Source organism: Thunnus thynnus, chromosome 16 (assembly GCF_963924715.1).
Source record: "Thunnus thynnus chromosome 16, fThuThy2.1, whole genome shotgun sequence".
Taxonomy (NCBI): Eukaryota; Metazoa; Chordata; class Actinopteri; order Scombriformes; family Scombridae; genus Thunnus; species Thunnus thynnus.
This window is the reverse complement of record NC_089532.1, coordinates 676,085-702,500: the sequence shown is the minus strand read 5'-3', so window position 1 is coordinate 702,500 and position 26,416 is coordinate 676,085. Positions and strand designations below refer to the sequence as shown.

The following is a 26,416-nucleotide window of genomic DNA, read 5'->3' as shown; positions in this document are numbered from 1 at the left end:
GTGTGTGTGTGTGTGTGTGTGTGTCGGCTACAGACAGATACACAACATTATATACACAAGATGATGATGTCAGACTGTCTCACTGTTTCACCACTAAAACTTAACAAATGTTTCATCTAATAAATAATAAATAATAATAAATAATAATAAGTCAGGAAGTGAGTGAAGCATCAGCAGCTGTAACATAAACAACAGTTTTAGGAGCTAAAAGATAAAATAAAGTTAACTTTAAATCCTTTGTGAATGTTTGTTTTATTTCTATCTGCATACCTGCAGATACATGTTGTTGTTGTTGTTGTTGTTGTTGTTGTTGTTTACAGTGAGTTATGCTAAGCTAACTGATGTCCAATGTTATTGGTTTGGTGTTTTTTCAGCTCCAGCATTTAGCAGCTGTAAATATTCACTTTGTATCACTGACCTTATAATGAGCCCGCAGCTCCTCCCCCTCATTAACATATTAATGAGCCCCAGAGACTCGACCTCATTAATACTGAACGAGTCATTACTGAGCTGAGATCAGTTTGAACTCCTGAAGTGACCCAGAAACTGAGACAAAGACACATTCATACCAACAATAACGGAGCGAGCTGTTTATTCAGCTGATTGTCTTCAACGCAGAGAACAATAAAGTTCAATCAAACTGATGAACAGACGAGTGACGTCAACATTAATAATGAAAATGATGTAAATGTTTGTGCATCAGCTGAAAGTGACTCCACACGTTTTTACTTTTATTTTTTTCTCTAAAAACAAAACGTGTAAAATAATAATTTATTTTATTTATACTATTATATTTCTTATTTCACTTGTCATGTTTTTTAAAATCTTATTAAACAAAAATATAAAAATCTGCTACCAGAAGAATATGAGATATTAATAAATAATAATAATACAATTATTTCTCACTTACTCAGTGAAGCTTTGATAAAAATACAAAACTGTTGGGTTTAAAATTACATTTTCGAAAATAAAGTGTAAAAAAAATCCAGTTAATTCAATTTCAATATTTTAAAATAACGAGCAGAGCTGAACATGATGTTCTCTCATCAAACATTTCACATTATTTCATTTAAAATCATTTTCTAGCGACACAATTTTAATAAAACTCAAATGTTTCCATCGTCTGTTTGATGTAAAAATATCTAAACACGTGAAACACGCAGGAACGTGACTTTTAACAACACTTCTGAGTTTTATGCGCAGTTATTAAAAGTGATTTATGTGTTTGCAGCTGAAGCGTCTCTGTTTGAACTCGGAGGGCTTTAGGACCTGACGGAAGCCTGAGGGAGGAGGAGGGTCTGAGGGGGCGGAGCGTCAAGTTCCCGCAGATCAACACAAACAGACAGGAAGTCAGAAGAGTCTGCCCTCTAAAATAAAACGTTTTTCATGTGAAGTTCTGTGTAAATAATGTTGAATTTTATTTTTTTATTTAATTTGTGGCGTGTTTTTAGTTTTATGTTGAATATCTTGTATTTTGTCTTTTAACATGTTGGAAATTAGGTTTTTCACTTTAACATATCAACTGAAATATTCTTTAAAGTCTGTAAACCATAAATAAATCATATCATATAAACAGGATGTACTCAGACATAAATGTGAGCTCTTTATTAGATTTATATAAGACGTTTTTCTGCCCTTTTATTAAGAAATGTTGGAGGACAAATGTGTGTCAGAGCCTCTTTTGTTCCATCGTTCATTAAGATTTGAAACAGCAGCAGATAAATGTTGTTACATGGTTTATAAACTTATTGATTTTTACTGTAGAGCGTATAAACTTTGGCTTTTTTAATGTATTATAATGTATGATTGAAGGATGCAGATAAACGCTGTGTGATGTAGTGATGCTGAGTTTCTCAACGGGGACATTATTAAAAATGTATAAAAACATGTTCTTCCACATGTGCTTCTTGTCAACTCAACATTTAATCTCTTCATTTAGTTTCTGATATAAATTAATTCCTTTTCTTATTTTAAGTCGTGCGTTCGTCAAGAGCTTTTATTGTGAAAGTCAAAACAGGAAGTGCGTGCTTCCGTTATTACTGACTTGACGTGCAGGGGGCGGGGCTTACCGGACCCGGAGCCGCCGTGCTGCTGCTGGTCAGTCTGGACGGAGCTGCAGGAGGAGCGGCAGCAGTACGGAGTTCAGCCCGACTCTCCGCTTCTCTCTGACGGATCTACTCACCGCTGCTGCCCCGGGGCATGCTGGGATTTACCTGCACATCTACCTGACCGGACCCGGGACCCATAAACCGGATTAACTTGACCAGTTTGTCCGCAGGAGGACGGTGAACCACCGGTTGATACCCGGAGCTGCAGAGCAGAGAGTCCGACTGACTCACTGTGTGACGGGTCTGTTTAACCCGCTTCATTAACCCGGTTTATTAACCCGGGTTAACTTTACCGGGTCAGTCTAACAGGTGAGTCCTCTCAGCTGACCCGCTGACCCGCAGCTCTCCGCCCCGCACGATGCTCCTGAAGCTGCCGCGGAGACCCTGAGGTCACACCGGGATACCGAGGCGGAGATGCTGCTGTCCGGCGCCTCCAGCCGGGTCACGGACCGCTGCAGCCGCGACACAGACGGCCGCTGCAGCCGGGACACGGACCGCTGCAGCCGGGACAGAGCGGCTGCTGACGCGGACGCGGATGCGGCGGAGCGGCTGCGCACGGTGCGGGAGCGGCTGGACGCCACCGTGTCCGGGCTCGGGGAGCTGGAGTACCTGCGGCAGCGGCAGGAGGTGCTGGTCCGGGCCGCGTTGGAGCTCCGGGAGGAGGCGGTGGAGGCGGAGGAGGAGCGGCGGAGGGAGGCGCAGCTGAGTTCCGAGGAGAAGCTGCTGGAGGAGAACATCCTGCTGCTCAGGAAACAGCTGGTAGGTCCTGACCTGTCTGTCTCATGACCTCTGACCTCTCTGACTCCTGTCTGGACGGAATGACTCAGGTGTGTGGTGAAAGGTCAAAGGTCAGGGTTGACGGCTGGGTCAGCTGCTCTTTTTTAATCCAGAAAAAGAAGATGTGATGTTCAGACTGCAGGAAGCTGTGAGTGTTCAGGAGGATCTGACATGTTAAATCATCAGTGTTGGAGCAACAATTATTTTTAATATCAATTAATTTTCTTAACAAATAAATCAGTCAATAAAACTCTCAGAAGTCCTCAAATGTCACCAAACCCCAAATATTACAGCTGATCAATCAGTTACTCAATCGAGCAGCTAGTTTGATAATTAATGAATCGTTTTAAAGCCAAAATACGTCTCGAATATGATGATTTACTGTTTTTCATCAGTTAATGTGATCAGTGATTCTGTTTCCAAAGTCAAGAACGAACTTTCTCACTTTAAATGATAAATATAGTCGTATTAATATGGAGGTTTGTTCAGATTCAGATTTTATATTTTGTGAACAAAAATCTTCACTATAAGATTTGTTTCATCAGGAAATAACTGATAACAGATTGTTGTATTAATTCATATATTTAAAAACAGCGAAGGACCGAAAGCAGAACCCTGAGGAACACCTTCATATGTTAAAGACATTTTTAATAAGAACTTTAAATGGAGATTAAAATAAAGTGAAACAGAAGGGAAATAATTTATGATTAATAAATGTAAACAAATATTAACCTCAGGTATTAGTCTGTGATGTCACAGCCAGTCAGTTCTTGTGTAATTTTCCTTTAATGAGAAAGAATTTGTGTGTCAGATAATAAACATCCTGATTCCTGTAAAGGCGATGATGTCATGGATGTGAGTGTGTGTGTGTGTGTGTGTGTGTGTTGGCTGGGGGGGGGGGGGGTGAGGATGATGAGGAGGTGAAGGGGGAGGTTGTGTTTGACCGAAATTAACTCTCCAGTCTGATCCCCTGCAGCTCAGAGAGGATGCTGGGATTGTGTGTGTGTGTGTGTGTGTGTGTGTGTGTGTGTGTGTGAAATCTAAACACCCGCTTTCAATTAACGAGGCGTGATGAGCCGACGTGGCCTGAAGCAGCTCAGAGAGAATCTCAGACTGATGTCAGTGTTGTTTAATGATCCAGTTTGTGGATCTGAGTTGCAACGATCAGCTGATCAACAGAAAATGAATCTGCAACTATTTTCATAATCGATTAATCGTTTTGAATCATTTTTCCAAAATTCTCTTGTTCAAGCTGCAATTAATGATTGTTTTCATTATTGATTAATCTAGATTAATTGATTGATCCATCAGAAAATGTTGATCAGTGTGTCCTAAAGACGACGTGATCACATGACACACGACTCAAAGATCTTCAGTTTACTGTCAGAGAGACGAAAGAAACCAGAAAATATTCACATCTAACGAGCTGCAATCAGAGAATTTGGACTTTTTCTTCTGGGTTTTGTTGCTGCATCCTGTCAGAGTCTCCAGCTATGCTAACGGCTTCATGTATGTGAATGGAGAATGCTAAAAGCGTTAGCGCGGTACTCTATAGTTAAATGAAAACACAGATGCTAACCTGGTTTGCTAGTCAGTCGATTAGTCGAGCTCTCTAACCAGGTAGGGTCCATTTGATCTGCTAGTTTCCACGACAGCAAAACGTTTAAAAACAATAATATGGTCCTTGAGCTGAAAGTGAGCTGTCAATCAAACGTGATGTCATCACGCCTCCACAGTGTCTGAACCAGCTTTTCTAAAAGTTTATTTTCACTCAGAGTTTTGTGGATGTTTAATGAGAAACTCAACTTTAATATCGTTTTATGCATTTTTACTATTTCAAGCTAAATGTCCAGAAGCTTTAAAACTCAAAATGTTTGATGATTAATTTAATAGTTGGCAACTAATCGATGAATCGATCAATGGCTGCAGCTCTCTAAAGGTCACATTTAAGAATGAACAGCATAGATAATCATATAAATGAAGGAAAACTCCATCACGCTGGTACAGTTTACTGCTCATAAATATATTTAATGTTATATAACTGTAAGACGTGAACATGTGCTGCAATCAGGAGCAAAAACATGATACAAACCTGCAAAACAAGCAGCGCTTTAACGCAGCACAGCTGTTGTCATTAACCTGCGTTGGTGTTGATTCTGTCGGACGACGTCGGACCATAAATAGTGACGCTATCAGCCGGCTGGCCGTCCTCGCCAGATGTTGTCTGACAGGAAAGAGGACGAAGAAGAAGAAGAGGTTTGACTGTTTTAATGTAGTTCAGGTGTTTGTCTGAGAGCAGACGTCTTTACTGAAACCACCTGGAGACGTTAGACGGCGTGTAAACAGCAAATATGATGAATATCAGCATGAATCATCATATTTCTCTCCTGCAGAGGAGACGTTCTGATCGCTGGTCTTTGTTACGCATGTTTGAGACGTTCAGATGAAATGTGATGCCGGCGACATATTTCCTCTCATGTCTCACCGGTGGTCAGCTGACTGTCAGCTGTGGTGTCTGTGCTGCGTTCAAGTGCAACTTTTAACACGTCGGCGTGTCGGCGTGAGAGCTTTGAAGTCTCCTCGGTGTGAAATCACACAGCAGAGAGGAGCTTCAGTGACTCGCTCACATGATCCTCTAACTTCACTGTTATTTCAGACTTTTACATTCATGTTGTCTGGAGTCACTGTGACACCTCCAGCAGCTCCAGCAGCTCCAGCAGCTCCAGCAGCTCCAGCAGCTCCAGCAGCTCCAGCAGCTCCAGCAGCTGCTTTGTGTTTTGGAGGATTGAATCATGAGTTTCACAGACTTCAGCTCCTCTTCATGTTTTTCCAGACAGGACGTGTTGTTGAAGGAAACCTGATCTCTGTTTGTTCTCTTCAAAACCTTCACTGGTAGAAGAGTGACTCTTCCTTTTCTTCTTCTTCTTCTTTTTCTTCTTCTTCTTCTTCTTCTTCTTCTTCTTGGAGGACGGAGTCGACTGTTTTCAGAGTTTCCGGGACACATTTCTCTTTGTGTTTTTGGACGCTGTCCGTCCTGCAGCTGCAGCTCTAAACCTGAATCTGGAGCAGATTAGCTGTGACCCCCCTCCCCCCCTCCCCCCCTCCCTCCCCTCCACATAACTCCCCCTCCCTCCACACTTACCCCCCCCTCCCCTCACACTCCCTCCACACTAACAAATGGAGATTCCTGTGAGCTGCTGGAAACTCTGCAGATCAACTTTCAGCTCTGACGGAGCAGCTGAGACACAAACAGACTCACAGAAAACTGTCTGCAGAGGAAACACATAGAGACAGGTCCTGGTCCTGGTCCTGGTCCAGGTCCCGGTCCCGGTCCAGGTCCTGGTCCTGGTCCTGGTCCAGGTCCCGGTCTTGGTCCTGGTCCTGGTCCTGGTCCCGGTCCCGGTCCAGGTCCTGGTCCTGGTCCTGGTCCTGGTCCTGGTCCTGGTCCTGGTCCTGGTCCTGGTCCTGGTCCAGGTCCAGGTCCAGGTCTTGGCCCTGGTCCAGGTCTTGGTCCTGGTCCTGGTCCAGGTCCCGGTCTTGGTCCTGGTCCTGGTCCCGGTCCCGGTCCCGGTCCAGGTCCTGGTCCTGGTCCAGGTCCAGGTCTTGGCCCTGGTCCAGGTCTTGGTCCTGGTCCTGGTCCTGGTCCTGGTCCTGGTCCTGGTCTTGGTCCTGGTCCAGGTCTTGGTCCTGGTCCTGGTCCTGGTCCTGGTCCTGGTCCTGGTCTTGGTCCTGGTCCAGGTCTTGGTCCTGGTCCTGGTCCTGGTCTTGGTCCTGGTCCAGGTCCAGGTCTTGGTCCTGATCCTGGTCCTGGTCCTGGTCTTGGATTGTCATGAAATTGAAGCTGTTTTTGGTCTGTTGACCAACATCAGCGTCGCCTGTTTGAGGCTCGTAGTTCAGTAATAATTACAGACGTTTAAATCCTCTGCTTGTATTTAAAGTGGATCTATGATCTGATCAGTGGAACCAGAGACGCACCGTGACCACGTTGAACACAAGTGTAAATGCAACAACTACACAATCGCGCGGCGACTGTTCTAAACCAGCGAGGTAGCAGCCGTTAGCCAGTTAGCGAGCTAAGCTACTAGCTTTGGATATTCAAGACATTGTACCGTACGCTACAGATCAAGCTAACAGCTAAATGTCCACTTTGAATTCATTCCCAACTTTACTTCCAAATGATAAATAAACATTTTGATGGAGCAGTAATTTCTTGTCTTGAAGTCGTTTTAAATGCAGATAATCAGTCGGGACTGTTTCCTGTTTACATTTAGTGTTTCTCAATAAAACTCATCCTCGAGCTCCGTCAGACATATTGAACACATTTCCTTCCTCATAAAACATTTACTGAGCTGATTTTTGAATCCTGAGCTGTTAACAGTCTTCTTCTTCTCTGTCTTTAATGGCGCGTCGCTGCACAGCGCCGCCTCCTGTTGGGCAGCGGATGATTTTAAACCTTCAGCTGAGGACTCATGAAAACATTTGTGCATCGCTCCTCGAGGTTAATCAGACTGCTGCTGCCTCGCATTACACGCCGAGGACGTTGTTTCCCAGCAGAGACGTGAACATATGACAACCTGGATCATGAGTTCAGTATTTAGACACGACTCTGCTGACTGTCTTCTTCTGTCTCCTTTTATTAAAACAGCGTGAGGCCATGAATCCTCTCAGGCTGCTGGTTCCTCTCAAGCTTCAGATTTTTATTTTTTATTTGGATCCAAACAGCTTCCTGGTTGCTGGTCTTCCTGCGGAAACAATAAAATACACAACAGTTTAAAACCGCACTGCTCAATAAAACCAAAACAAACAAATCATAAAGATCAGAAAACATGTGACTGAATCGCACATACACATAAGAAGGACTGGGTTCAGATGTGACCCAGTCTGGATCAATACAGCAACAACACATCATATATACATATATATATATATTTATATATATGTTTTGTCTCTTGTACACATCGATGTGCAGACGACATTCAACAGATACAAAAGTTATTAATAATCAATAACAAACTGTGACATGTCAGTTTAAAAAGAGTAAAATAGATGATAACAAGCTTTAGTTTGTGTAAAATAAAAAATAAATAGAAACCAATAGGAAGTAATGGTGCGTTCTATTTCAACTGGGAAGTCGCAGTTTCTGAGTTTCCGGTCTGGAATTTTTACCCAGAATGCCTAGAACCTCACAAACCCTGACCTCAAAATCCAAGATGGCTGCTCTGCACGTCAGCAGTAGTGAAAGCTGGTTTTTAGGAGCCGATGATGAATGAAGAGCAGCTGAAACTGGTTTCTATGAACTGGTTTCTATGAACTGGCTTCTATGAACTGGTTTCTATGAACTGGCTTCTATGAACTGGTTTCTATGAACTGGTTTCTATGAACTGGTTTCTATGAACTGGTTTCTATGAAGGAAACATAGATGATGTTTAAAGGATCTCAGAGATAAACCAGTGCTGTTGTGAGGCGTCTGTTATAAACCGTCTGACCTGTAGAGCTCAGAGAGGTCAGAGGTCAGTCTAAATAAATAAACACCTCTTCAACCCGAGACAGGAAGTGTGTGTGTGTGTGTGTGTGTGTGTGTGACCTCACTTCCTGTTGGAGCCCAGCTGTAGCCTTCGGTGGGCGGGGCCTGAGTCCTGCTGTCGGCTGGTTGATTGACAGGTCAAACAGCTGGACGGCGTCACTTTGTGTCTGAACATGTTGCTCATTCCACAGAGCAGCTGCTGCTCGCACACGCGTCTTCTTCTCTACTTGTGAGGACGTGATGCAGTCTGAAGCCACCCAGACCCAGACCCAAACCCAGACCCAGACCCAGACCCAAACCCAGACCCAGACCCAGACCCAGACCCAGACCCAGACCCAAACCCAGACCCAGACCCAGACCCAGACCCAGACCCAGACCCAGACCCAAACCCAAACCCAGACCCAGATCCAGACCCAGACCCAGACCCAAACCCAGACCCAGATCCAGATCCAGACCCAGATCCAGACCCAGACCCTCACATCCCAGCAGCAAGTACTCAGATACTTTACTGCAGTAAAAGTACCAATACAGCAACGGAAAAATACTCCATTACAAGTAAAAGTACATAAGTATTATGAGCTTGATGTAGTTAAAGTATTGCAGTAAAAGTACATAAGTATTATGAGCTTGATGTAGTTAAAGTATTGCAGTAAAAGTACATAAGTATTATGAGCTTGATGTAGTTAAAGTATTGCAGTAAAAGTACATAAGTATTATGAGCTTGATGTAGTTAAAGTATTGCAGTAAAAGTACATAAGTATTATGAGCTTGATGTAGTTAAAGTATTGCAGTAAAAGTACATAAGTATTATGAGCTTGATGTAGTTAAAGTATTGCAGTAAAAGTAGTGGTTTGGTCCCTCTGACTGATATATTATTATATATGACATCATTAGATTATTAATAGTGAAGCATCAGTGTTAGAGCAGCATGTTACTGTTGTAGCTGCTGGAGGTGGAGCTAGTTTACACTACTTTATATACAGTTAGCTAGTTTAGTCCAGTGGTTCCCAACCTAGGGGTCGGGCCCCTCCAAAGGGTCAGCAGATAAATCTGAGGGGTGGTGAGATGATTAATGGGAGAGGAAAGAAGAAAAAACAAAGTTCTGATACACAAATCTGTTTTCAGTTTTTGGACTTTTTCTCTAATCTTTGATTTTGGCTGAAATATTGGATCATTTGAACATTTATTGAAATGAAAGCATGTGAGAAGTTTAGAGGGAAAAATCACTATTTGGTGGAGCTGTTAACAACTCATAGACATGTGAAATGTGACCCCGACTACACACTGCTTTTTGTAAGACGTCAAAAGACAAAAAGGTTGGAAACCACTGGTTTCATCTTTAACAATGTGTTGTATTTTAAAAGCTTGTTATATTATCCATTGTGTCAAATCTTCATCTGAAAAGTAACTAAAGCTGTCAAATAAATGTAGAAATGTAGAAAGTACAATATTTCCCTCTGAAATGTAGAAAGTAGCATCACATGGAAATACTCAAGTAAAGTACTTAGTTACTTTCCAGCTCTGGTTACAAGCAGCAGAGCCTGATAGGTAATCAATAAGGTGTTATGATCAATACTAAAACATACTGGCAGCCAGTGTGAGGAGGATCAATGAGAGTGATCTGGTCTGAACAGTCTCTCTTTGATTTTTGGTTTAGACAAATGATCATGTGTCAGTGATTATGTATTAGTAGTAATTAATGGTCATGTATTGATCATGTATTGGTGATCATGCAGCAGTGTGTTTCTGTTCCTCTGCAGCTCAGTTGCAGGAATGCAGCACATGACCTGCGAGCAGCGCTGCATAACCCGCATGTTTTCCATCTGAGGAGGGGGAGGGTGTGTGTGTGTGTGTGTGTGTGTGTGTGTGTGTGTGTGTGTGTGTGTGGGTGGGTGGGTGGGTGTGTGTGTGTGTGTGTGTGTGTCTGAAATAAGCAGCAGCGTGTCAGCGAGTCATTGAGAGTTTTTAAAGGAGCATACCGCTGTTTGTATCAGCTGATTAGCTTCACCCTGTGTTTCATTTTCAAATGTACTTTAGATTATGATCAAATACTCGCATAACGAAAGACATTCAGCCCCAGCTCTACTTTGTTTATATATATATATATATATATATATATAGAGAGAGAGAGAGAGAGAGAGAGAGAGAGAGAGAGAGAGAGAGAGAGAGAGAGAGGCATTTGGTTATTCATATCACATATTTACATGTGCACAATAAAGCCTCTATTGTGAGGAGAAAAGCAACAGACTGTTTACATGATACGTTTGAAAGATTTTAAATGTCTAAATGGAAACTTCATGTCACAATGTTGTGACAGTTTTCTGTTTTTAAAGACAGAAAGTTAAATTATTGTCATATAATGTGTTTTTCATTTCATTATGACGCTGCAAACGCACATATAAAAAAGAAAATACATATAAAAGTGTTTATTGTATTTCACTATATGTATTGTTTATCTATTTGTTTGTATTTAGGCATTTCAAATCTTCCATATGTGTCTGTTGCTGCTCTGCTGTCATTAGAGGCCTTATTGTGCACATGTCAGCATGTTTTTAACATGTAGCTCTAACACAAATAACTTGTTCACATCATAAACACACTGACTAGACTTTCAGTCTCTCCTGAAATAAATATTTTTAAGCTTTTAATGTGTGGATCATATTTCATTCTTTTAATAATCTGAAGGCAGTTGTCTGCTGTCGGTGGATCGGCTTTTTTTAAGATGTCTGTCCCTCGCTGTTATTCCTGCCGGCAGCTCTCACAGATAAAATGACAGACGTGTCAGTGATATCTGCAGGCCGCGAATATACAGACTGACTCAAGCTTTCAAAATGTCTCTGATGTCATTAAAACAGCAGCAGTCAAAGCTCAAACAATGGAAAACATGATGGAAATATAACATTTCTGTTTATGTCATCATTTATTCACTCAGTCTGTTTACATTTGATCTTTATCCACACAGCTGCTGTTACGACTCAACGGGAAACTTTTTTTTTTTTTTACAGATATTGACACTTTTTTCAAATTGTTTTATGTGCAAATTAAAAATGAGCATAAAAACAGGTGAATGGAAACACACTTCATCTGTCAGGAAGAACTCTGCTGTGGTTTTCCAAATAAAGAGCTCTGAAGGTCAGTTAGTAAAGGTCAGTAAAGGTTAGTAAAGGTTAGTAAAGGTTCGTAAAGGTTAGTAAAGATTAGTAAAGGTTAATAAAGGTTAGTAAAGGTTGGTAAAGGTTAATAAAGGATAGTAAAGGTTAATAAAGGTTAATAAAGGTTAGTAAAGGTTAATAAAGGTTAGTAAAGGTTGGTAAAGGTTAGTAAAGATTAGTAAAGGTTAATAAAGGTTAGTAAAGGTTGGTAAAGGTTAATAAAGGTTAGTAAAGGTTATTAAAGGGTAGTAAAGGTTAGTAAAGGTTAGTAAAGATTAGTAAAGATTAGTTAAGGTTAGTAAAGGTTAGTAAAGGTTAGTAAAGGTTAATAAAGGTTAGTAAAGGTTAATAAAGGTCAGTAAAGGTTAGTAAAGGTTAGTAAAGGTCAGTAAAGGTTAGTAAAGGTTAATAAAGGTTAGTAAAGGTCAGTAAAGGTTAGTAAAGGTTAATAAAGGTCAGTAAAGGTTAGTAAAGGTTAGTAAAGGTCAGTAAAGGTTAGTAAAGTTTAGTAAAGGTCAGTAAAGGTCAGTAAAGTTTAGTAAAGGTCAGTAAAGGTTAGTAAAGTTTAATAAAGGTTAGTAAAGGTTAATAAAGGTCAGTAAAGGTCAGTAAAGGTCAGTAAAGGTTAGTAAAGGTCAGTAAAGGTTAATAAAGGTTATTAAAGGTCAGTAAAGGTTAGTAAAGGTCAGTAAAGGTTAATAAAGGTTAGTAAAGGTCAGTAAAGGTTAGTAAAGGTTAATGAAGGTCAGTTAAAGTTAGTAAATGTTAGTAAAGGTTAGTAAAGGTGTCCCACAGGGCTCTATTCTGGGTCCTCTACTATTCACTCAATGTGAGATTTCCCACAGTAGATCCTGACTGGTTGACTAGTCGTGTGAGGTAAAACACTTTTTTGAGATAATTTGACTTTTTCCCCCCAGTTTCCAGTGTTTACACTCATGTTTTTTATGTGCAACTTTAAAATGTAGATTATTTTCTCAATTCATTGATGAAATATTAAAAAATAGTAAAACTATTCATTCACAGTTTCTCAGAGGCCACAGTGACGTCTTCAGTTTGCTTGTTTTGTCTGACCAACAGTCCAAGATGTGAAGATACTCAGTTTGCACCAAATCGTCACATTGAAGAAGCTGAAACCAGAGAACATTGGATGGAAATGAATAATAGATTATTAGAGTAGTTGCTGACTAATTTTCTGTTGATTGATTGATGTTGCAGCTCTGATGGAAACACACTTACAGACTTTTTGTGGTTGACTTTATGTTCAGAGTGAAGGGAGCGAAGTTTGTATTTAGGGACAAAGATCTTGTCAGAGTTAAATTTTAGCATTCGTCACAGTTTGAGCTTTTATTTTTGCCACATGTTTTATGTATTTTGTTATACAATATAAGTCTGCAGGAAAGGTTTCCCCTCAGGAAAGTGAAGAGAAAGTTTTATAGTCGGATTTCACACTGAGAGCTACGTGGCTCACAGTTTGGCTTGTGTGGCGCTGATATCCATCACTGTCTGATTGCACAATCAGTGAGCCATTTATGTTCCCGACATCATATCTGCGTGAGCCGATGTTCTCATCTCTGGTCTACATGAAAAACAAAACGCTCTCTTTGCATCAACAGGCAGCAGATCCAGACTTGAATCAGCTGTTTCAGAACAAATACTGCGTCTCTCTCAGAGTTCTTTAAACGTCTGCTTCCTCTCAGACCTGCAGCTGCTGACGTTCATCCGTCACTTTAACATGTTCGTCTCAAAAGAGTCACTTTTATATAAAAGACTTTAGTTGGAGCTGAAATATTTCTGTAACACTTTGAACGCGTCAGTCTGAACTCGAGTCTGTCAGATGAACATAAAGACCACAGCAGCAATAAGTTATTGATTAATCGATTGGTCGATTTAGAGAAAACTAATTGCCACCTATCTTGATAAACTAGCTAACTGTATATAAAGTAGTGTAAACTAGCTCCACCTCCAGCAGCTACAACAGTAACATGCTGCTCTAACACTGATGCTTCACTATTAATAATCTAATGATGTCATATATAATAATATATCAGTCAGAGGGACCAAACCACTACTTTTACTGCAATACTTTAACTACATCAAGCTCATAATACTTATGTACTTTTACTGCAATACTTTAACTACATCGAGCTCATAATACTTATGTACTTTTACTGCAATACTTTAACTACATCAAGCTCATAATACTTATGTACTTTTACTGCAATACTTTAACTACATCAAGCTCATAATACTTATGTACTTTTACTGCAATACTTTAACTACATCAAGCTCATAATACTTATGTACTTTTACTGCAATACTTTAACTACATCAAGCTCATAGTACTTCAGCATTACTGTCTCTTTACATAAACGTCTCTTCTGCCTTCAAATGTCCTGAATCAAACACAAACAAACAACAAAACATTTGACATGTTTACATCCTCACTTCAAACACTAACATGTATTCATACGGATCATAACCACACTGAAATACATCTATATTCAACCAAAAAACAAGACGTGCTGTCAGAAATAACGCCCACTGAAAGACTGGTTCCTGTAGATACACTGTAGTAGGTTCTATAGAGAGCTACACATCTGACTGTATTTACACTATATACACATTTATACACTATCAACCATTAAACTACATAAACACAATCAAACAGTGATGTAATAAAGATCGTCATGTGCTTCCTGTTGTTGTGTTTTTATCTCAGTGTGTCTGATTGACACGTGTGTTGTTGTGTGTGTGTGTGTGTGTGTAAGATGAGCTGCTGTGTGTTGGTAAAGTTCAACATGTGGACTCAGTGTTGAACCGAGCAGATGAAGCCAGACATGTTGTTGTTCCACATGTGAAAAAGGTTTCTGAGAAACGTCTCTTTGTTCCTGCAGTAACATCTTTTATTCCTTCATCTTTATTCATGTGTGAACAGGAAGCCAGAGGAGGTGAAGTCTGTTCTACAGCTTTATAAGAGCGTTCAGTCATTTTAATATCCGCCTTCATTCACTCTTTTATTGGTTTTAAATTTCCGGTGTCAAACACTTTGAATGCTGCTCTGTAAACAGATCTGCTGAGTTTCTCTGTCAGGTTCGTGTCTCCTCTGGTCCTCGATGGGATCAGGACTCATGTCTGGAAAACATGGATTGAGGGATTTTAATTAGAAAGCAACAAACAGGAAGCAGGAAGACGGAGGAGGAGAATGTGACTGACAGCGTTTGTTGTTTCCATCAGAACTGTCTGCGCAGGAGAGACGCCGGCCTCATCACTCAGTTACAGGAGCTCGACCGACAGATCAGCGACCTGCGACTGGACACCGAGGCGTCACATGACCAGCTGGAGACGGACAGCCGACCCAGCTCAGGTACCGGAGAAAATACATATATGTCGATTATCACTTATTGATTATGTGCATGAAAGATTAGTAAAGGTTAATATGAAGCTTTATTGTTTTAATCTCTGATCTTTACTGAAAGTTTTAATAAAGTGTTTAAAGTGTCAAACTTGAATCTGTCCGTCAGGTTTCTACGAGCTGAGCGACGGAGCGTCCGGCTCTCTCTCCAACTCCTCTAACTCCGTCTTCAGCGAGTGTTTCTGCTCGACGGCTGACGCTGACGGACGCCTCCCGACCTCAGGTACCATCAGCTGTTTGACCTCTGACATCACCACATAGACAGAAAGACTCCTCCTCTTCCTCCTCCTCCTCCTCATCCTTCTCCTTCATCACCTCTGCTGTTTGATGTCACATGTGGCTGCGTTGTTCCTTTTGGTCACTTTACACACACACACACACACACACACAGACATACACACACACACACACACACACACACACACACAGACATACACACACACACACACACACACACACACACACACACACACACACACACACACACTCGTTGATTTGATCAGTGTGTGTTTACATTTTTAATCTTTACAGCAGGTCGTTATTGTAGATTAATTGATAAAGGTTTGGTTTAGAGGCTGGAGATGATTCATGATGTCAGTGAGGAACCTCAAGTACAGAAAGATAAAAGTACGTGTGTGTGTTTATCTTTGTGGAGACCAAATGTCAGTTTTAGACCTTGGAGGTGAGGACATTTGAGGATATTTTGAGGACATTTTGAGGACATTTTGAGGACATTTTGGTTGATCCTCACTTTGGTAACAGATCTTCAAAGGACAATTTGAAGATTCAGACTTGGAGCGTTTTCCTTGTTCAGTTTGGTTGAATTGAACTCTGCAGTGTTTCGTTTGGCAGGTGTGATCACATCGATCACACTCAGGTGACCTTGTTGACGAGGTGGTCTCGGTCCAGGTTACAAACCATCTCAGCTGCGGTTTGTTTGCGGTATGAATGTGATCCGACTCGACTGCAGGAAGCGTTGCTGCTTTACGTGTATGAGCTCCATAACGTGTGTTTTCCCTCAGTGACAGTTTGACCCAGATGTCCCAGAAGATGCTCGATATCTGACCGGTGAGCAGAGAGACAGCTCCCTCGTCGCTGTGTGAAACTAAACCGAACCAAAAGGAAAATGCAGCAAATTAGCAGTAATAATAACTGACGGAGTGAAAACATCCGTTAGTTTTAGAGTTCAGGTTAGAAGGAGGTTTATGCTTGATCATTATCTACTGTAGATTTATGAGGAGTCGTAAAAAATTAGATTAGAACCATAAAACTTCAAACAAAACTTCAGCTTTTGTTACACGGGCCAAATATTTTAGTTGGAGGGGTTCAGTGTTTAGTTGTGATGAACTTTAGACTCAGATCATGTCCACACTGAGCCTCCATCCAAAACTAAAACGCCTCTTTATCTCCCCTAAAAAATCTTTCCATAAAGTGTGTTAAATGTGGAAACGCCGGCTTGGTGTTGTAGTTTGTACAGAGAGAACAGACTCAGTTCTCCCTTTGACAGCCTGTTTAGAGTTAAACGTAGTTATCTACCACCTTTCTCTGCTCAAACTTTAATCTGCTCACAATAAAAACTAAATGTCAGGAAGCCGCTGCGGAGACAGAAACAGTTTACTGCTTCTTCTTCTTCACTGGTTTTCTGTGGCTTGACTTGCTCGTCTGCTCAGACTCAGACTCCTGCTGTGGACGCAGGTCGGTTTTGCACAAAAACAGCTTTTTTGGATTTTTTCCCAACTTAGTGTAGACGTAGTCTGAGAGGCTCAGGAATGCATCATGTAAATGAGGGTCATCACAAGTGTGGAAGTACAAACGTGTGTGTGTGTGTGTGTGTGAGTTTTTTTTTTTTTAGTTTCTTGTTGTTGTTTGTTTGGAGATCGGGAAACATCTGGAGGCTGTTTCACTGATGAAGGCTCAAACTGTCACACCTCATACCATCACATACCATCCTGCTAACACCTCACACACACACACACACACACGTTCGTTAGCATTTTGATAGGACGCCAGTCTGCTGGTCAACAGGCTGTCAGCTGCAGTCTGAGTCACATGACGTAAATGTCGGCTCACAGTCTGATGAGGATCCAGTGAAGCTGCTGCAGGCTGCAGCTCTGTTCATACTTGGCACTAACATGTGTGTGTGTTGGATAAGAAGTGTGAACACACCCAAAACACACTGAGGTCACATGACTCTGATACGATCATATTTGCAGTGAGACTGAACGCATCATTAAATCCTTCACAGGGAGGATAAACTCTGGTCTGCATGTCTCAGCTGCTACTTTTTCTCTTATAATTAGTTTGTTTTTCTGTGTAGTTTTGTCCAGTCTGTAAATAAAAACCCTGAGATATGCATCATGTAAATGACCAGACACAAAAATAACTATTCCTTCATTGTCCTCCTCAGGCATCTGTAGGGCGTCACAGTCACCGTTAAAACAGATCAAATCTGATGTGACCAGGAAAGTAAAAGCTGGTCATAGTCCAGCTTCGATTCACGTGTCATAGCAGGAAAAAGACTGGTACTATAACTAATAATAATAATTCTGGCTACTAATGCTGTCTCTGTACCGGGACACATCATGAATGTTATTAGTTCCACCTGTGTTCCTCCTGCTATCACATGTCTTAATGTCTGTTGTGAGGAAGGTTGATACAGTGACCGGACCACACATTCATTGTGACTTACACTCACTCTATCATAATCACTGATGAGCATTGCCAACAAACCATAAATCTGTCCTTAAATCCACTTAGAAACCAGAGAAAAAAGAGGCTGCAGAACCTGCCTGAGAATCATCACATGTTTAAGTTTTCTTCAGTATCTCAGTGATCAGTGATGGTTGTCTGTACATCATGTTACACTGCAGACTTTTAATGGACAAGAAAATGACAAATCAGTCTTTGTAAAAACAAATGTCCTGAGGTTTACTTTCCACAGTCCTTCATATTAGGAGATGGAACCTTTCTGATTTAAACAAAGTTAAATGATCAATTGTTCAGCATTCAGCAAAGCTCCCCTGAAAATTTACCGGCTATTTATGTCATCATAATTTGGTTTCCTCCACATCCATGATCCACAAATGTCAATGTGTCCTAATTCTTCTGGGGGCACTGTTATAGCTTTATCAAAGATTTAACAATAGAGAAATGACAGAATGAGGGACGAGAGTTGGGGAAACCAAGAAATTTTACTGGTTATGATTAGTGCCCTCTTAAGCTAGCTGACAGCTGTAAAACTGTTGGTATCTCACCTAAGAAATGAACACAAAGTCTGTTTCATATATGACACATTTACAATGTAAACATAAATCCAAAGCAACCTTTTGTCAGTTGTATTCTTTTTTTCTAGGGTGCAACATAATGCTATGTTAGCTTTGTACCCTGTTAGCTAATGTGAGATCAACATAATTTGCTTTTGCTAATCCTGTTAGCATTGGGCCTTGTTAGCTGATGTTGGAGAACCCCTTCTTGCTATCCCTGCTACATTTTCACCCTGTTAGCTTTTCTTGGCCTGCTTGTAGCCTTGATACACTGATGTTAACTGCTTAGCGTATTAGCTGACATTTGCATGAATGCACATACAGTAAATTTGATTTAAATTGTGCTTGTAGTCCCCCCCCCCCCCCCCCCCCCCAAGCCTCCTCTATCTTTGAAGGGGTATGCAGCTAAATTCCGACATTGTACAAATTTCATTTCATATCCAGGAACAGTGGTGAATATGAAGAGTTAACATGCCACAGCACACAGCCTCACAGAAAGAATTTTCCACTTACTAATGCTTATACGCTCCATCCACTGCCTAACCAAACACAGTCATTACCACATTCAACAGACCATTTCATCAGAACTGCTTTGCTAGGAAACAGCTCTGATCTAAGTTAACTTCCTGTCAGATGTTAACATTAGGAAACTTCTTCATGAAATAAACTCAGATCCATTCAGTTTGTTTATGTTTGAAACTGTGAAATGTTCAGCAGTCTGGCTTACAGCAGCTCTGTACTCCTTCACTGTCATGTATAAGTCATCCGACAGCCAAAAATAACAACTGTGAATCTCTAAAATCTGCAGCTGTGTCTGGCCGTTTCCTGATGTGAAATACTTTCTGTTTCTCCCTCCAGATGAGCTGGCCAGCTGTTTTGAGTGTGACGGTCTGGTTGGAGGACTTTTTGATGACTCGTCTTCTACTGGTACTGTCCGGCGCTCCCTCTCGGCTCCTCACCCCCCCACATTGGACCCAGTTTCCTCAATGGCCTCATGTGACACCCAATCCAAGTACCATTGTGACCTGTTGGCCCGAAATGGCAGTGATGTGTACCGGTACCCAAGCCCGCTGCACGCTGTGGCTGTGCAGAGCTCCATCTTCCTGCAGATGTTGGGGAATGGAGGTCACAGCAGAGACGAAGGGATTCTGAAAAGCGGGGAGGCTGGTGGCGAAACACTCAAACCTGAATCCTCCCCACTTCCTGTTCCTGTTTCAGTTCCTCTTGTACCTCAAAGCTCCTCCTGGCCGCCCCCCATATCCTCCTCCCAAACCCCTTCCCACAAGCGTCTGGACAGCTACATCTATAGTCTGCTGCAGAGGAGGGCCCAGCCCGTCAGGACCAGCAAACCCAGGACCAGCATCAGCACAGATCCGTCAAAGAGCATCCTGAGGCAGGCCAGCCTCTGTGTGAGGCAGGTGACTAGTCCCAGTTATGGTTCTGGTTTAGGGACTCTGAGGGGATCTGAAATCAAACCCTCCTGGGCAGCAGAAGGTGCTGCCACCTCGTCTCCGCAAAGGCAATGCTCTGTGGAAAGTAAAAGTGAGGAGCAGGAAACCCAAAATGGCTTCCATGGCAGTGGTGTTGACACAGTGCAAAATGGTTTAAAGATTAACAGCAGTGACTTTGCACAAAACCAAACAGGCTCTTCTCTAAATAACAGCATCCAAACTCTCTGTTCTGTTACCAACAAGGACATTCATACAAGCACGAACAGTCTGTTGAAAAAGAAAAGCAAAGGGCTTCTTCCTCCCTCAGGCGTGTCTACAGCGACTCTGCCTAAAGACTTCAGGGAGCTGGGTAGTCCCAAAGCTAACTCCTGCCCCAAAGAAACCAAGCAGCCATGTTATCCTTCTGATCAGGACCCTCTCCTCAAATCACCTCCTATTGTCAAAACACAATCGGATGCTCCCAAGAACAGCCCCAAGCCTCTCCAAACCGGCCAGACAGAGACAGGTGATAGGTCAGTGTTGGAGCTCGCCAGTCTCGGGTCTTCCTCTCAAAGTCAGGACGAAGGAGGAGGAGGAGGTGGGAGTCACATGGTTAATGCCAAGTACATTCCCGCCCAGCGGCAAAACGTCAAACTTTGCAAGGGTGGCAGCAAGAATGTCAAGGTTGTCAAGGTGAAGAGTCGGGCCTCTGAACACAATGAGCTGACTACAGAGAGGCGAGGCGATAAATCTCACCACAGGTCCAGTTCAAAAAAGTCCCGGATATTGGAAGATGGAAGCTCCACCCACCTTAAAGTCTACAGGAGAGCAGCTGGCGGTGCGCCAGGAGCGTCCTCCTCAAGAATAAAACGACTTCCTGCGTCTATCCCAGAAGGCAGAGTCCTGGACAAACACGCCACATCGACACTAAGCAGTGTGCGGTCAGGTGTTTCCAGGCAACATCACCATGGAAACCACCACCACAACGGTGGCAACCACCATCATCATGGTCAATCCCATCATCACCATCACCATGGACGCGACCAGGTTGTAGTGGTTGCCAAACCGAAGTACAAGCGAAACGATTACAGGCGGTTACGTGCGATCATGGAGGTCCCTTATGATGAGGCGTTCAGGCGTGCCCAGCGGCGGCAGAGAAAGGAGCTGCTGAATCATTCTGCAGCCAATGGGTACCTTCCCTCCGCTGAGCAGCTCAGCAGCCCGTACTCTTATGTGGCAGGAAGTGACTCAGAGTATTCAGCTGAGTGCGCGTCTCTCTTTCACTCCACCATTGTGGACACCAGTGAGGACGACAGGTCCAACTACACCACCAACTGCTTCGGAGACAGTGAGTCCAGCGAGGAGGAGTACATAGAGGAGAGTACCACAACAAGTGATACTGAGGAGAGTGGAGGAGGTGGAGCTGGAGGTGGGGCAGGTGGGATGGGCAGAGGGTGGAGCCAGTTAGGGGCACCTGGGACCAGGGCAGCGAGGCAGGAAATGACTCCAGCTCAGGCAAAGGCTTTTGTCAAGATCAAGGCCTCTCACAACCTGAAGAAAAAGATCCTGAGGTTCAGGTCAGGCTCACTCAAACTCATGACCACCGTGTGAGTCGAAACTAGCTAGAGCCATATCTGTTGGGGTGCCTTACCCATGCACTTCCAGTGTACCTGAACCAAACCCGACTGTGAACCAAACCTAATGAACAAAGAGATGGTACTATGGTAGGACAGGATCTGCGTGGTACACTTATGTGGTGGAAAAACACTTTTCTAGACTTGACATTTAAACCAACCACAAACTTCTTTACCCGAGTGATGAACCAAAACCAGTCATCCATCTTTGTAAAAGCATGTGTGACATTTTTCCAGGCTGATCCCCAACAAGAAAACAAACATCGCTATGGCATTTTTCTTAATTTACTGGCTTCTACATATGATGCATCTTAGTCTTCAGTTGTTAGGTGGAGGGTTCATTTGGCGCCTTCAAACTCAGCCTTCCATGTTCTCCAGCGGGGTCCATCTGAACAACCACTGTTGCGGTAGTCAGTCTTTGTTGCCTTCCCTTCTAGTGTTCCTTAAAACGATATTAAAGTACCACTCTAAAAGGGAACAAGCAGGGATCTTTTTGGTGTACCTTCTTTATTGTCAGTAACATAGCAACATTTTTCCTCTGAGTTAGAGCACTTGATTGGCAACCAAATGTCGTTTTCACATTGATCATGTGAGGTTTTGATTTTCAACCTGGAAATTTGAGGTTGCAACTTCAGGACCAAGTGATTTAACTTGTGAGAAAGCTGCACCACTGAGTTGTTCATATGGACTCTGCTGGTAAACACGACTAACAATACAACACTGGAAGGCACTATATAATTCATGCGTCCAAATTTTAATACCAAGTTCATTAAGGCAAATCAAATCAACATGGTGGCCCAAACAGTAGATAAGAATCACTTAGAGATGTTTGCACACTTTTTAGATTTTCTGAATGTCATACTGTACTTCAAAATCAATGGTTATGTCTATGTTGATCATATTATATCTCTGTTTCTGGTTCTAACAAGAATCCCACCTCCAGCGCCCCACACTGAGAAAAAACACACCATTGGATGCTTTTTGGAAATCTACAGTTTGGTTTGGAGTTTGGATTTAGCCAATCAAATTGGCCTCCTTCTCTCCCCTTTCTCTTTCCTGGCCCAACAAGTGCCTCGGCCGACGTAAACTCGACTGTCCGCAAGACTTTAGAGGAGGAGTCAAGGTCTCAGTGTGCTTCAGACAAAATATTGGCACATTGTGTTGTCTGTCCACATCTAAAGTCATAGTGTTTCTACACTAGGCAAGGTAAAAAGCCCTCTGTCATCCCACTGCCTCCCTGATGTCTCTCCAACAAGTCTGTGTCTATTGTGTGGTTTTTAAGCAAGACTAGATTACCAACCAGGCAAGGTAGACCAATTCCCAGGGGCCCCAGACCTTCAGGGACCTCACGTCCCGAAGTTGTCTGTGTGACAATTTGGCAATTACTTTGTGGCAATTTGATTAATTTGAAATTTGCTTGGTAATATGCACCACTGAAGCACAATTAAAATCTTAAACCAGAAGTTCCCTGAAGTGGATCCTCTCTAACTCTTACCAATTTTCACATCGAAGTAGGGACTGCTACTGCATATGTGAAAAAAGTACTATAAAGCCTTTTGTGCCTCAAGTCAGTGAGTCAGTGCTGGGGCTGAAGACTACAAGTTTGAAAAGTAAAAAAATCTGGGGATTTGGAGTTAGAGAGAAGTGAGGTTATAGGAATGCAATGATCAATCTGTGGAGGACTCTTGGTCAAACCTGGTTTTAATACCTTTAATGCTTCAGTTGACATTCGGCTCACGTGTTGCATATCCTTAAAAACAATAATCTAATCAAATTATCACAAACTAACTGAAGTGTAGAAACATTGGTTGTTTTCTGGGAGTCTGAGTAAAATGGGTTGGGGTGACGTGTGTGTGAGGTGAGGCGATAATTAATCCAGCTCTGCTTTGTAGACTTGATCCCATGAATCGTAAAAATGTGGATAACAGAGCTCACTTCCAGACAGTCTCTCCTGGAAGACATTTGTGGTGTTGCACTTGTAAAGAATAAAAATAGAAAGCGAGAGAGAGACGGTCAGACCCCGCCTACTTTCATACCTCTACAACCTGACCAATCACTTCATGAAGTGGGCGTGATTATCAGAATTTGGCATTGGAAAAGGAAGTTGAACGGCACTTTGTTTGAAGCATACTGAGACCTTGTTGTCTGGTCTCTGGTAGCAGTGGGGCTGCAGTACGTTTTTCAGAGAGTTGTTGGGAAAGTTCTTCAGATGGTTCCTCAGAAGACATAATGTTTCCAGAGGGTTCTTACTAAAAGTTGTCCAGAAGGTTCTTCAGATGTTGGGTTGAGGGTTCAGGTCGGCTCTCCTTATTTCCTGCACTTTGAGACAAACTGTCAGTAGACAGGACAAACGGTGTTAATCTGTTGTTTGTATGTAGCCTTGTTTTGTATTTATTATCACATTAACGTTGCCCTTGGCTGTAGCGCACCGACACGGCAGGCCAAACATCTGTAAATGCTTCTCTTTTTATTAGACCGTTATGATTTAAGTTGTTTTTTTGATGAAAGCTATTTAAGAACCTAATATATTTGCTTGGTACACATTGGATACCACACATGGTACTGAACCACAGCTGATATAACATTTATACACTGATGTGTCTTTCTTTTTACTTACACCAGAGTTGCTACGGTAACCTATAAATCCAGCATTTAGATGTTTAGGTGAAAACCAGGCTAAGTGATGCTCATGACAGTTTGTATCATCACTGTTGGGTGAAAATCAGTGGCAGGATAATGTGTTTCTCCGTATGCGGGGACCATTTTGGATTTTGCATCCAGCAGAAAGCTTCCTTGTAAAAGTTTTTAGTATAATGGATGTTTTGGAGCCACAAGGTGATTTAACAGTTAACAGCACATCAGTGTCTGTATTACAACATGTTTTTTGTTCCTAATTAAACCTGCTCCTGGTTGAAATATAGTTTGGAATCATGTAAACTTGATGTCTAAAAAACACATACTGAACTAAGCCTGGTTTTAGCCGAGATGTCTTCTCACCTGCAAATCACCAAAGCCATGTTCACTGTAAACCAGGAGGGAGGTCAGTTACAAGGTTAATTTTATCAGTTGAAGGAAGAGCCCAACATTTTGTAAAATTCTCTTGTGCTTAGATGTTTCAGATGAATATCAGTTTCATCTCTGTGCATCCACAGCAGAAATAGGTCCAGGACGTGTTTAGCCTAGCTTAGCACAAAGACTGTAGGCAGAGGGAAACTGCTCCCCAGTGTAGCTAAACAGCTAGTATAATCAATTATATATTAGGTGTTTTGTCAGGTGTTTAAAGATACATGGTTGATATTATGTTGTGGTAGCATCAGCTACCATAACCTTAGCTAGCTGCAAACAGCTAGCATAACTGATGTTGTGGTAACTGTTTCTAGCTAACAGGTATCATACCAAGATGTGTTTAACAGCAGGAGCTTAGCGCAAAGCATGGAAACAGGGGGAAACTGCTGGCCAAGCACCAACAGTGAAGAGAGTTTTTATTGAACAGATACAGAGCCAGGAGGATAGATTGATAGAGGTATCAGATTGGTCCAGAATGTGTTTAGCTGAAGACTGAAAAAGGAGGAAAGTGCTAGTCAGGGTAGATAGAAAACGGTAAGCATAACAAACATTGTGTTGGGTTTATGGTATTTACACACAGTTAGCATATCTGATGTAATGGTTGCTGTTATACAAGGAAATGTTTAGCCTAGCTTAGCTGGAAGCAGGGGTAACTGCTAGCCTAGCTTCATCAAAAAAGTGAACAATCTACCTTCAAACAACTCAAAGTCTCTTGGATTTACATGTTGTGTGTTGTTTATTAAACAGTGTTGAAATATGCATTTAGAATAGAAATATTGTTGAGAGACAGTTTCCCCCTGCTTGCAGTCTTTGTGCAAAGCAAGGCTAAACATGTTCTGGAACTACAGTACTGAACTCACTGAGATGAAACTGATGAAACTGTCAACATTTTCTTTTTAATTGTACTTTTTATCCAGACAGATAGCAGGATCATGCTAACACACTGTTGGTGTTTCATGTCTTAAAATAAGTTTTCTGTGAGCTCTTTAAATTCACTGTATTCATCTATTCTGGTCCAGAGTTTACGTGTTCCAGATATAAATAGCTCCTACAGAGCTTTAAAAGCCACAGAGAGCTCATTTTCAGCTGTCACATGATGTCTTTCTGTTCACAGCTACTCTAAGTTTCCAGTGACTTTGAGATTTGTTCTGCTGTCTGAAACAGTTTATATTTAAACGTCAGACTTCAGTGTGAGTGTTTAACAGCCAAAAACCTTCAACCAAAAGTCAAACCTGACTCCTCCTGAAGTTTAACCAACAAGCTGCTTCTCACTGATCCAGCGGTACTGATTGAACTCTTGTAAATGATCATATATGCAACTGTAAATGACTGTTACTGATGTGTGTGTGTATATAATGTCTGTATGCCAATACTGGTGCTTAACCTTTTTATCCTTCATTAAATGTGGACTTTAACATCAGTGTTTCATTGTTCTGGGTTCATCTGCTACCTCTGACCTCAAATCCCAAATCCTGACAGCCTGGAGCTGCGAGGGTTTTGTCCCAGTTGGCATCCAGTAATAACCCGTCTCCCTGCCGCTCAGCCCGATCACAAGATGTTTAGATTTGTGTTAAGCTGCGCCGCACACTCCTGACTCTGTCAAATCTTTTTATCTGCATATTTCTCGCAGCTCTGTGACTCGGTGGAGTCTGATCTCACTGCAAAGGATTTATCCACACCAGCAGCGTGGCTGAAACATGTCCATGTCTGTCTAATAGTTGGAAACAGTGGAGGGATTTATGGCACAACTTCACCTCATTCCACGGTGAAATATAAAAGGTCAAACTGCAGCAACACTTGTGTAAAGAACAACTTTATGGTTAAACCAACATGTTTCAGCTTGTGACCTTCATCATTCATCATCAGCCCGAGTCCAACAGTTTGGTCCAGACAGAAACATCTCATGTCTCAGATCGTCTTGGACACTGTCCCACTGTGTCTCATATCTGGTAATGTCTCATTGCATTTCATTACATCTTGTTTCATCTAATATTATCTAGTTGCGTCTTGGTTTGTGTCAATGGATTTCATTGCATCTCATTTTGTTGTA

General features: G+C 42.0%; 1 protein-coding gene across 1 annotated transcript; it reads left to right on the top strand.

Moving 5' to 3' along the window:
- The first annotated feature begins 2,052 nt into the window (after positions 1 to 2,052).
- dact1 (dishevelled-binding antagonist of beta-catenin 1) lies at positions 2,053 to 25,786 on the top strand. Its single transcript, XM_067613437.1, has 4 exons — positions 2,053 to 2,867; positions 14,796 to 14,925; positions 15,083 to 15,196; positions 19,095 to 25,786. Exons 1-4 carry the CDS (start codon positions 2,523 to 2,525, stop codon positions 21,275 to 21,277), a joined length of 2,772 nt encoding a protein of 923 aa, XP_067469538.1. The 5' UTR covers positions 2,053 to 2,522; the 3' UTR covers positions 21,278 to 25,786.
- Positions 25,787 to 26,416: the final 630 nt, after the last annotated feature.